This window comes from Sebastes umbrosus, chromosome 19, assembly GCF_015220745.1.
Source record: "Sebastes umbrosus isolate fSebUmb1 chromosome 19, fSebUmb1.pri, whole genome shotgun sequence".
NCBI classification, from domain to species: Eukaryota; Metazoa; Chordata; class Actinopteri; order Perciformes; family Sebastidae; genus Sebastes; species Sebastes umbrosus.
In genome coordinates this window covers 8,248,325-8,261,135 of record NC_051287.1, presented here as the reverse complement: position 1 = coordinate 8,261,135, position 12,811 = coordinate 8,248,325, and the positions used below count along the sequence as shown (strand labels likewise).

Here is a 12,811-nt window from a genome sequence, read left to right as displayed (position 1 = left end):
AGACGCATACTGAAACCTCAAGGGTGAGAGCGTCTTGATATATTTCACAAATCTTCAGCCTCTCGTCCAGACTTTGTACCCCTATTATCTCTGTGTAATCAATGAAAAACATCTCACTTATTTAGAGCGCAGAACACATGCACCAAGTCTAAAAACTGCAGTTGTGATTTATGCCTCCCAAGGACTTGTAACGCTTGAAAATGTTGGACTTTTTCTTGCAAGTCCTTGGAGAGTAGAAAACATCTCACTTATTAACAAGGAATAAAAGCAGACCATAAACTGGTGCAAAATGTCAGACTGAACATTAAGAAATTCTCATTTTATTTCTTCTCAACTGCAAAAATGTTGACATTCTGCACTGACTTTAATGCTGTAAATCACTCTATATTTATATGTAAATGCTGTATGTACTGTAAAAACATGTTTGTAAAAATGTAAATATATTCTTTTCTACAGAAATATATGTTGTTTATATATAGTGTATAAAGGATTACTCAGAGCTTCCTGTTGTTTTGTCTTTTTTAATTTCTGTATCTAAGCTTCCTGAGTAGTGTGATGGAATTTTCTATTAATTCCTCTCTTATTGGTCGGGAGGTCAGAGTGTTTGTCAGAGTGTCCCTGTGTTGACATTATTGGGTTGGAGTCCTGTCTAGAGGAGCCACCGTTATCTGTACAGCTGTGTCTGTAGTGGGGACCGTAGAGCCAGTCGCTGGGGCAACCAGGGTCAAAGATGCCAGAGGAACGGAGTAAGTCAAAACATGATAAGGGTAAGACACTGAGCACCAGGGAGGAAGGACAGAGTTGTGAGGCCTTCACGCAGAGAGCACCTCAATGGTGGAGACCTGACAATTGCTCCTTGATCAAGCTTCAATAAACCTTCTGTGTAAGACATCAACAGCTAAACTGTACTTTTTTTATTAATCAATTATTCGTTTAATCCAAACAATGTCAGAAGGTTCACTTCAAAAACAGCCCAAAGATATTTAATTTACAAATTTACAATCCTAACATTTAAGAAGATGGAACCAGAGAATTTTTGCTTGATAAATGATTTTATTTGTCAAAATAGTTTCTAATAATAATAATAAAATAATTTCCTGTTGATTGATTAATCAATTATTCGGCAAATTATTTCAACGCTAAATTGACTGAAGTGATTCTAAGTTTCATTTCCTGACTGATATTTAGGAACTTTTAATACAATTTTCTGTCTATTATGTATTTATATACATACTTGATAGGCTTCCTTTTTGATGAATTCAGTGTTTTCTTCTCCCTGACGCCTTGCCATTGTTCTGTCAGTAAAAGTAGCAATACTGCAGTGCAAAAATACTTTGTAATAAAAAAGTAAATAAAAGTCCTGCGTTCAAAATCTTACTTAAGTAAAAATTCAAAAGTATTAACATCAAAATATACTTAAAGTATCAAAAGTAAACACACTCATTATGCAGAAAGGCCCATTTCAGATTTTGAATTTAATTATAATTAGTGATGCATTACCCTGTGGTAATATATCATAATGTATTGGTTTATTTTTTATTTTTTATTTTTTTTGATCGTCTATTAATAATCTGAATAACTAGTAACTAAAACTGTCAAATAAATGCAGTGGAGTAAAAAGTATAATAGTAAAATATTTGCTTTCAAAAAGGAGTGGAATAAAAGTATAAAGTAACATAAAATGTTACTCAAGTAAAGTACAAGTACCTCATAATTTTACGTAAATACAGTATTTGAGTAAATGTACTTAGTTACTTTCCACCACTGGACTACAGTCATTGTACTTTCCCACTTATTGTAGAATAACATGTACTTTCATTATTTCTGTGGTCAAACCTGAGGCAGCTGCTGCAGCTAAATATTCAAAATATTTTTACTAAATCCGCCTGGAGTCTGTGTGAAACAGCAAAACCGAGTGATATGTATAGAAATCTCTCTGGAGGTCTTAACAGGCCTCATTGATGAAGTTTCAGATGCTTCAGTAGTTAGATGTGAACTCAGGTCTTTAGCTGTTTGGATGAAACTTTAGATCACACAGGTGAGACGTCACTGTAAAATCATGTGTGCACTAAATGGACATTAAGGATTCCATGGTTACCATGGTTTCCCTCCAGGTGCATCATTTATAGAACAGCATTATTTAAACACACATAAACCTCTAACCGAAGAAAAGTTTCACTTATCACTCGAGTAGTATCACTCGACGATTTCTTGCAAATTAACGCATCAACTGAGGATTTCTTGCATCCTGATAAAGACTAAAGACTCTCAGAGACTGACGACACAACCAACTCCCATCATGGAAAATGTGAGATTTGAACACTTTTAAAGTTTCTGCATGGGAGAAGTTTTTGCATTCAGGGTTTTCAGGCAGAAAGAGTTTATTTGAACCCAAAACATTATCTTTTTCTAAACCAAACTAAAACATAAGCAGATTTCTGAAGGTAAACTTCTCCCATGTGAGGTGTTTTCTGTGTATTTTACAGTCGAGGCCTTCAGAGCCCTCATGATAGATTGTTAACTGACTCTGGGGTCCCATGGTAGGCCTACTTGTGATTTCATGTGCCAAGTTTTGTTAACCTAAGTAATTCTCACGTGAAAATGTTAATTTCACATGTGAAATAGTGATTTTTATTTTTATGTGTCATTTTTGTAACATTTGACATATCTGTATATTACAAAACAGAGAAATGAATAATGGCGATTCGGCGACTAACAAAGTTTTTCTGATGTTTGAGTTAAAGTGAGTCACTTTGATGGTGATGGCAACAATAGCATACATGCCAGTATCTTTACTAAAGTGAATCAACTAGTGATGAATACATGAACCATACGTCAATAATAGCCTAATTTTACGCATTATTCATGATGATGAAGATACAGAAAATATAAATGCGTGGCAAAAATAGCATATTGTCAATATTTCATGTTGTCAGGGGAGCTTGTGTGTTATTAAGATGAGCCAATAAACTCCCCTGGCTCCTCTATAGGCCACGTCTTGAAAGTAATCTCATTTTCTAGAGGAAAGTTGAATTTTTGCAGAAAATTTCAGAATGAAGTTCACATTGTACAGTTGAATTTCTCATTCTAACATGAGTGTGTGTTGTTGCAGTGTGCTGATCCGATCGCCCTGCGGGATCACGACTACTGCAGAAGAAAAAGAGTCTCCGAACGCCGGGCAGAGAGAGCAGGGTGTCCGTGCTGCGGAGACGACCAGGTCGGACATTTGATTTTCATATTTTGGATAGAAAAAATGTCCTAAAGTGTTCACAATGTAATCCTCAAGATCTTCTGCAGTGCATCTGATGTGTTTTTCTGTTGTGAGTTAACTGACATCCTCTCGTGTGTTGTTGACCTTCAGGTGCACCACCACTCTGCTCCCACTGCCAACCCTCCCTCCTCTGCTGAACATCCAGAGGTGGTGAATTGTCTTCCCAGTCCTCAGTCCTCCACCTCAGCTGCTGACGTGCCTGGGCTGCTGGATTTGGTCCCAACATCTTTTGCGACCATCCCACCTGACGAGCTGCCGCTGATCTCCAAAGTGTCCCCCATCCCCCAGTCCTCCTCCGCTCCACTGCTCCATGACAACGACCCTGTTAGGATCCACAACCACTCTGTGGAAGACTACCAGAAGATCTACCATGAAGTGGTAGACAATATGCTTCAGTATGTCTTCAATAATTGCTACAGAACTATCTATCCATCACTGATTTTTTTCCATTTTTAATCACATGAATCATTATGATTAAATGTCTGTTTCTTCCGTCTTTCACAGCTACAAGAGTGGCCGGGTTCGTCCGTACAGTCTGGAGCTTGGACGTTGTATAAAGCAGAAGCTGTGGGAGCGACTGAATCGTCCCTCATTCACGTCCTCAGTTGGTGAAGACGGGCTGGTGAGTGTGGACGCGTCATACGGGGTTGGAATCTATCCTCCCCTGTATGATGTGAACACTTTTGGAGAACCAAAGCCGAGGACGCCACCAGCAAAGAAACCTAAGACATGTTGACATGTGACAGTTCAATAAGATGAACTCTGTAAATATTATTGAGATTTAAGAAATGTGTAAATAATATTGTGATTTCAGGAAATGTGTTAATAATATTGTGTTTTTAAGTGATCGATCCTCCACCAACAGCCTGTTCCAGCAGCTACAGACCGAAACTCTGCCTTTATACTACAGCAGCCATCTGCTGTCCTACTGTAGCCTCCACCTGCAGACAGTTGGAGACGCATGCTCCACTTAAAACCTCTTCTGGTCACATTCCAACATCTGCTCCTCCGCCTCTAACAGCTAAACCAAAAAAACGTCCAACCTCTGTCAACCTCCACCTGTAGCCTCTGCCAGCAACCTGCAGCCGCCTCCACCTGCAGATTCTGGTAGACAGCTACAGCCAAACCTCCACCAAAAGCCTCTGCCATTGACCTACAGCCGAGCCTCCACCTGTAGCCTCTACCAGCAACCTGCAGCCGCCTCCACCTGCAGATTCTGGCAGACGGCTGCAGGCCAAACCTCCACTAAAAACTTCTGCCATCGACCTACAGCCGCCTCCACCTGTAGCCTCTGCCAGCAACCTGCAGTCACCTCCACCTGCAGATTATGGCAGACAGCTACAGCGTGAACCTCCACCTACAGCCTCTGCCAGCAACCTGCAGCCACCTCCACCTGCAGATTCTGGCAGACAGCTGCAGGTTTAACCTCTACCCTATAGTATTTTACAGGAACCTGCACCGCCGCCTCTACCGGACGATTCAGACAAAGTGCTGCAGCCCGAACCTCCACCTCCAGAATCTCCCAGCATCCTGCAGCCTCCGCCTGTCATCCCGAGAGCCTTTGGAACATCATGAAGACGGTAAGACACACATTTTAAATATTTGCAAGGTGAACAGAAATGTATTTCATGCATCCTTATTAATGACTAAAACGCAAATTTCCTCTTCAACATTTACAGAGAAAATTAGCTATTTTCATCATGCATGGAGGTGAGAAGATTATCTGCATACTGATACCGAGGAGGAACTATCCAATTTCCATAAAGACCTAAGTGGCAGAGCAGAGGCCAGAGACACTCTCAGTATGGTATATATAACATTTTAGATAACATGCAAATAGATAACTGTGTAATATTTCTACTATTGACCCTGACTGTAATGGGATTTTTTTAACGGCGGTTTGGAGCTGTATGATATTTTCACCTGACACATTTTCTTTGTGGTATTTCTTCAGGCCCTGGTGGACTTCACAGACGTCCTGGAAGAGGATCTCTCCTCTGGTTCTCTTCCTGATGCTTCTCCCACTTTTTCCCTGTTAAAAGTTTTTTTGGGGGGAGTTCTAAGATAATTCTTTCTACGAGAGCTGTACATCAGAGATGCTTGTTCCTCCTCCTCATCCTCCATGTTCACCTCCAACTGGTGCTCTTCTCAAAGCTCAATAAAAATCCATCAATCTCTACATTTATCAGATCAGTCATTTGATTCCACAGAAATTAGTAGAAAACAGATTCTTTAATGTTTGACATCTTTTTGTAATAAGGTTTCATCAGTGAGGGACTTTTAGGGAAATTACAGATGCTGATCAGCCTTCAATTCCAATTTTTTGTTTTAATGGTTATGACATATTTTTAAGAACGATGAAGTGTCGGCTGCTTTTCACAGTCAATTCTGACTAGAAGGTTTTAAATGAGATCCTTATGACAATAGAACGGCACATTTTAGGCAAACGTTTTATTGCCGTCCAGTAGTCGTTTTCAGTCCAAAATAGCAGAAGCGTATTTTTGCTGCTGGGTGTTGATGTTGCAATGGAACCAAACAATTGACTTTCACTTCTTGGCAATATACGTTCTTTGTTAGCGGCTAGTTTGGCGCACTCTCAAACAATGCTAGATAGTGAGGAGCTGGAGCGGAGTCTGAAGAGTTTGGTTCAGTTGACCAATCACAACAGGAGGAGCTCAAACAGAGCGTTTCAGACAGAGGGTGATAAGAGGTGCTGCAGCACAGCCGGTATGAAAAAAGTTACGTGTTTTTTGAGCATTAAAGCATGTAAACATGTTCTAGTAAAAACCCCAAATACAAGTATGCACCTGAAAATGAGCATAATAGGTCCTCTTTAAGTGAAATACATTCAATGTTGTGTTTCACAGCTCATTTTGGACTAGATGAATCATTCTGGTGTGGTATTAAGACACAACAGAACCATCTCTCCCTTCTCTGTCGCTTTATTTAAGGGCTAAGCAGAGAAAGAAATAATCCTAGAGTGGACTATACCAGCGCTCCTTCACAGAGAGATAAAGAAGCCCCCCTCCCCTTTGGCAACAAACATCTTCAGAAACCTGGCCCAGATCTGGGCATGATTAAATATCCGCTTCCAGCCAGTGGTGAGAGTCCCCGCAGCATCCTGGTGAGACGAGGATAAAGCTGTTTGGTCAAAGGAAGTGTTGATATCTGTAGGCTGTGTGCAATTCTCTGCCGTATAAGTGTCACTTCTCTGCTGGATTTTAACATGATGAGATGAAAATGGAAAAACCCTGCCGGGGCCCGGTTTTTATAAACCATCTGGAGTTCCTTCAGTTATTTCTCCCTTTTTGTTCTTGATGAATCTCTGTTTTAGCTTGTTTTCATATAACTAACTATAAAGCTGCTGTTTCATTGCACTGCTGGACGCTTACTTAACATTTCTCCCTGCTGTCCTGCTGTGAGCCGCTCCACATGGGCAAGCATTTTAAAATTAAATGTGTCAGAGTGATTACGCTTAAAGCCTTAAAGGGTACCTTCGGTATATTTCAACATGGACCCTATTTTTCAATGGGTTTGTGTCTAACTGACTAATAGCGACAACAGTTTCTGAAATTGGTCCAGTATTGAGGCAGAGCGCTGCAGACGGCAACTGCTCACATGCTGCCATATGGTGCCATTGGGGCAAGCTGGCACCATCAGTTATGTCCACTAAAAGTGTGTGTTTTTGCTACAACATGCTCTGATTGGTATAATGTTTTACTGATCAACAGTCAAATCACATTTTCTTCGACGGGAAACACGTATTATTTCTTCAAAGCTCTAATCCTTTCTGGTAGTTATAGAGCTGATTATCAAGTGAAATAAGGAGAGCTAATGGATTTAGATTTTTAGAGTCATCTTCACTAATCAGGTCCCTGCTGGTGAGCCTGCAAATAATGATTTTCCACCGTTGTATTTCATAAGAGACTGGATTTACAACCGTTAGATCTTAGTGTGTGTTTGGGGGTGAGATACTGACAGTCAGAGTGAAACGGAGACACTTCCTCATACAGAATTGTACAGTGGTTTGCGTGTGTGTTTTTTTCAGGGAATGTAAAAAATCTGGGACAGAATGAGCCTTGGGGTGTATCAGCAGCCATCAGCCATCACTAAAGATGAGGCTCAGTCCTCTGATAAGAGCTGATGGGAGCCTATGAAACCTGGCATCACGCAGCCCTCTGGAAAATCCACAGGCCCGCTGATCAAAATGGGGAGAAATAGCTTCAGACAGACAGAGGGAAGAAAATGTAAGAGATGTAAGATTTGGCATTCAGTCTTTGAAAAATGAGACATCTGCTCTTACAAAATGATCGGCAATAAAACCCAAATTAAACATATGGTGCTTTTGAACTGATAGCTATATACTATAATTCTTTGGTTGTGAAAATGATGACACATTTGATCTTCTGTAATTTTGACATATTGAATGATGAGCTTCAGGACATTTGGATACCTGATAAAGAACATGTCTGTGATATCTTCACTTTGATGAATAATAGAATAAGACTCAATCAGCCTCACTGGAATATGTGTTTATTTCAACAACACAAATCAGACATCAGAGAAGCCTTTAGTATGGAGAGCACACATGGGTACAGTCTCCACCAAAAAAACGTAAACTCTGCTTACATACCATAAAGTAGGGAGGAGGTACAGTGTCTGTGATGTTGTCATCCATGCTTATTCTGAAGATGAAGCATCTCCAAGGTCTTCAGCTTATACCATACAGCCCGAGCCTCCTCACACAAAGTGTGCCAGTAGGTCAGAGAATCTTGGGAAATGTAGGCTATAGAAAATTTAATGTGACATTGTCCTCTAACACTTCTGGTCACAGTGGCCATTGTTTAGCAAATAAGCTTACTTAGTTTTAAATTGTGGATTTTTTTCAGTTTAGAAAGGAACTAAAGTCATTAACCTTTTGAGACCCACAATAGACCCGTTTTTGTCTTTTTTTTAGGGGGGTCCAGGGGTTCTTTAGGGGGAGATAGCAGGTCAACAGTAGATGTCACAAAGAAGTTGTGTACATCATCTGAAAGCTGGAACCAATTTATTTTTCACTCGATCAACTAGTCGATTGACTAATTGTTTCAGCACTAATTCGCATCCTTAAACTTAATTAGCCTTATATTAAATATCTGATATCAGTCATTTTGCCCTGTTCCAGGACTATTTATCGCTAAAGTGAAAAAGACGTGGTTTGTATTTACTTTAAATTGATGAGGCCTTTCTCTTTAAATAGAAAGGTTTTAGTGAAGATGCATGTGTTTGGGAGGTAGTGAGCATACTACTGGATAAATGAGACTTGGATTATACTGCACGAGTTGTGAGTTTGTAAATGGATGTTTTGCTGTAGTTAAGCGTGGCCCCCTTTGCAGTGCAGCCCTACAGATAGCTTCACATTTGAGAACCTGGAAGCAGCAAATGTTTGGTGTTTTTAGCTTGATGAATAATTACAATGTTTTTTATTAAAATTGTTCAATTGTTTTTAATTGGCTCAACTAATCAATTGACTACTGGTTTCAGCACTAACTCACATCCTTAAACTGAATTTGCTTAATTAAATAATCAGATTTGTGTATGTAAATAAACTCTACATGATCAGTTCATTATTATTCCATGCGGATAGTGAAGGGTTAACAATGTTCCAAGACGTACTGAAGGAGGAAAAAAAAGAAAAACCCTCCTCAGCTGTGACGGGCTCTGTGTGTGCGTATAGTAGAGCACCACCACTACCAAACCGGTTACCGGGGCCGCTCGTTACCGTCAACTTTTAGTGAAATGGATTTCAGCTCGAGAGAGGAGTGACCGGCCCCCACCACGGCGCGCGGTTGTAGATCAATCAAAAGGGGCGCGTGGTCTGCTGCTCTGACGTTCCGCCTCCTCTCCGTTCCATTCCATTCCATTCTTTTCAGTTGTGTGTGTGCAGCGCGTGCTGCTGGTGTGAAGCAGGGAGCCAGCGCGAGCCAGCCAGCAGGAAGGAAAGGAACGGCAAACCCGCGAGCGCTCAGCAGCTAGCAAACCGTCCACTGCTTGAGAGAGATGGTCACGTCCACACCGGGGTTCCTCCTGCTGCTGCCGCTGCTAATATGTCTCCAGCACTGCACTGTTAACGTCCACGGTAAGTCTGTTTTTTTTCCTTAATAATGTGTGTTATTTTGTTGGGAAAACACGCACCGTGTCCCGTGGAGGAGGAGGTTTAGGTTTAGCTATAGCCGAGGAGCTGTACACCTGTCTCGGCTTCTCCTTGACGGAATGTCCGTGCGTCATCGACTCTACACCTTTCAGTTTAGCAACGAAATTTAAAAAATAACGTCTTTTAACGGCTGGAAAAGAGCCGTTTACTGGCTTTGTGTGTGCTTGAATTGTATTTATAAGCGTCTTTTAAGTCGTTTAGCTTGAGTGTTTTAGCTCAATATGGGAATAAAAGAGGGGGGGATGAATGGAGAGAGAGGAGAGGTTAGTTAAGCTAGCCGAGGAGCTGTACACCTGTCTCGGCTTCTTCTCCTTGGCGGAATGTCCGTGCTCCGTCGACTCTACACCTTGGAGCTTAGCAACGAAATTCAAAAAAGAACGTCTTTCAACGGCTGGAAAGGAGCCGTTTTCTGCCGTTGGGTGTGCTTGAATTGTGTTTTATAAGCGTCTTTAAGTCATTTTAGCTTGAGTGTTTTAGCTCAATATCTTGTCTCTGGGATTTAATAAAAGGGGGGATGGATGGAGAGGAGATGAGAGAGGAGGCCTGTGTGGTTTCACAGCAACTGCCTCGTCTCTGTACTCATTCACGGCCAATTAGCCCTGCGGTCAATTAATTTTCACCACGCGAATAAATAAAACCCCTCTTTGCTTTGCTCCTCCTTGTATTACTGCGAGTCTGTGTCTGTGCGTGTCTTCCTGCCTTCACCACCCCCAGCAAGCGAGCTTGGTAATTTATTTATTTATTCCTGAAGTGGGAAGCCGACAGAGGGAGAAGGAGAAGAGAAAGGGAAGGGGGGTTACAGTGGATTGATATGGAGAGATGAGACAGTACATGGGTATAGGCAGTATAGGAAGCAGTAAACCCGGTAGAGGAGCATGCAGCTGAGGGTGAGGAGGGTGAAGGAGGAGCGACCGCGGTGATTACCAGGTGATCCCAATGAGGGCATGATTATGAGAAGTGAGTGGCCAAGGTTAAGTTATTATTAACAAATGGGGGTAATTGTAGAGCAGTTTGCACCAGTGCTGCAGCTATTGATACTTTCCATTATCCTTTAATCACAAATAACAACAGATGATTGATGATTAGTCTATAAATTGAGTGGAATGATCCCAAACTATTTTGATAATAAAATAAAGAAGACAAATACAGGTAGTGGATACCCATATAACCCATTTTCATTCACATATCTTGAGGTCAAGGGACCTCTTTGAAAATGTCCATGCCAGTTTTTCCTTGCCAAAATTTAGTGAAAGTTTGGAGTAGTCTATCTGTCTGTCTATCTGTCTGGCCAGGGTTCAGGGTTATTATTACCTACTGGTGATAATTGTAGAGCAGTTTGCTCCAGTACTGCAGCTATTGATACTTTACTTAATCATCAAAATGCACTATATCACTGCACTATATCACTGCACTATATATGACTAGTTGTTGGTGCAGCCCTACAGATATCTTCACATTTGAGAACCTGGATGCAGCAAATGTTTGGTGTTTTAGCTTGAAGATTAATTACAATGTTATTTATTAAAATTATTCAATTGTTTTTACTTGGATCAACTAATCAATTGACTACTGGTTTCAGCACTAACTCACATCCTTAAACTTAATTTTCTTAATTAAATAATCAGATATCATCCAGGCATTTTGCCCTCATCCAGGACTATTTATCGCTCAGTGAAAAAGTCGTGGTTTGTATTTGATGTCAATTGAAGAAGCCTTGCTTGGTCAAGTTAAATCTGGATTTTTAGTTACTTTGCACTCACCTAATGTAATTTTTCCCTTTCTTATGGTTTGCTAAAAAGATTGGCTGCAATCTAATGAATTTATTATTACCGTAACTCATTTTATGGGCTGTTCAGTTTCTCTTTCTCTTGGAGATAGAATTGCAAGTCCATGATACGTAGTATGACAGTCCTGGGTCAGGCCTAGTTGCTGACATTGTGGGGCTTTCTTTCTGTACCCAGGTACATAGAATATGTATGCACATAACTTTGGCATAGTATTTATGCAGTCACTAATCATTTCAGCAGTAGTTTGCACGCAGGCTAAATTATAAAACAGCTCAGAGAGGCAGAGAGCTGTGTTTGGCTGCTTGTGCCTTGCACAGATCTCTCTCTTACCTCCTACATACTGTGAAAAATGTCCTTTAGAGGAAACAGTGAATCAAAACTAGTGCTTGTAATGTGCACACACTAGCATACACCCACCACCTCCTTCTCATTCTACGCTCCAAACCAAACCCAAACACACACGTACACACACACAGATTGAGATTGTGCGAGCCTATTTGAACAAGATGTAACGCAAATTAGATGGCGGCAAGAGCAGCAGCAGCAGCAACGCTGGCCTGATTAAAATGGATGTATTTTTCCTCCACGGTTACTGTGATACCATGCTAGACCCAGATCCTAAGCTACATGGGGGGGGGGGGGGGGGGGGGCTGTGTGGGGGTGCGCTTGTTTCTTGAAGTGGGCGGAGTGGTGGACAGGGGGAGGAGGAGGAGTACACTGCAACCATTTCTGTTACTGGGGAAAATTGCATTACCGTGACCTCCAGTGTGACAGCATTTCTATAGCGCACAATGATCTACTATTTTGGGAGGTAGACGGTTCATTGCAGCTCCACGCCTGTTGAATCTATGGTTTCAAGCACACGGGGAGTACTAGCAGGTGAATAATTCTCATGTGAAATAATCTGCGATTTTAAAATTGCGCCTTCAGTTAATATCAAGATAATTGGTTCTTTAAGTCAATATAGACTTCTGATCAACACATTTGTATGCATAACAGTGACTTGAACATTTAAGACTGTGTACTAGCATCACTGTCAGGAAAAGAGTAGGGCTGTCAATCAATTAAAATATTTAATCGCATGATTGTCCATAGTTTATCGCGATTAATCGCAAATTAATTACAGATTTCTTTTTATCCGTTCAGAATTTTACTTAAAGGGAGATTTGTCAAGCTTTTAATAATCTTATCAACCTGGGAGTGGACAAATATGCTTGCTTTATGCAAATGTATGTGTGTATATATATATATATATATATATATATATATATATATATATATATATATATATATATATATATATATATATATATATATATATATATATATATATATTTATTATTATTATTATTATTATTGGAAAACAATTAACACAACAATGACAAATATTGTGCAGAAACCCTCACAAGTGCAGCATTTAGCATAAAAAAATATGCTCAAATCCTAAACATGGCAAACAGCTGTCAGTGTGCGGCCTTGACTATGACTTGCCCCAAACTGCATGTGATTAATATAAAGTGGGCATGTCTGTAAAGGGGAGACTCGTGGGTACCAAGAGAA

General features: G+C 40.5%; 2 protein-coding genes and 1 long non-coding RNA gene across 5 annotated transcripts in view; 2 read left to right on the top strand and 1 right to left on the bottom strand.

The window, feature by feature from the left end:
* Positions 1–1,033: 1,033 nt before the first annotated feature.
* LOC119477809 lies at positions 1,034–2,000 on the bottom strand. Its single transcript, XR_005204319.1, has 2 exons — positions 1,837–2,000; positions 1,034–1,295 (listed from the first exon to the last, which is right to left on the bottom strand). It is a non-coding gene; the product is annotated as an uncharacterized LOC119477809 (long non-coding RNA).
* A 157-nt stretch (positions 2,001–2,157) lies between these two features.
* On the top strand, positions 2,158–5,454 carry LOC119477808. Of its 2 annotated transcripts, XM_037751947.1 has the most exons (7): positions 2,159–2,308; positions 3,113–3,217; positions 3,362–3,666; positions 3,776–3,893; positions 4,711–4,851; positions 4,951–5,078; positions 5,226–5,454. In XM_037751947.1, the coding sequence occupies exons 1-6, from the start codon at positions 2,300–2,302 to the stop codon at positions 5,041–5,043; spliced, it is 771 nt and encodes a 256-aa protein (XP_037607875.1). In that variant the 5' UTR covers positions 2,159–2,299; the 3' UTR covers positions 5,044–5,078; positions 5,226–5,454. The 2 variants fall into 2 exon arrangements, with proteins under 2 accessions (XP_037607876.1, XP_037607875.1); XM_037751948.1 differs by lacking the exon at positions 5,226–5,454 and having other exon boundaries at positions 2,158–2,308; positions 4,721–4,851.
* Positions 5,455–8,977: 3,523 nt separating this feature from the next.
* vldlr (very low density lipoprotein receptor) overlaps positions 8,978–12,811 on the top strand; it is a 51,677-nt gene continuing 47,843 nt past the window's right edge. Inside the window, exon 1 of one of the 2 annotated variants that reach the window (XM_037752435.1) lies at positions 8,978–9,389. In XM_037752435.1, the coding sequence (XP_037608363.1) occupies positions 9,311–9,389 (79 nt within the window). In that variant the 5' untranslated portion in view covers positions 8,978–9,310. The remainder of the gene's footprint in view (positions 9,390–12,811) is intronic. The other variant, XM_037752436.1, reaches the window with a different exon arrangement.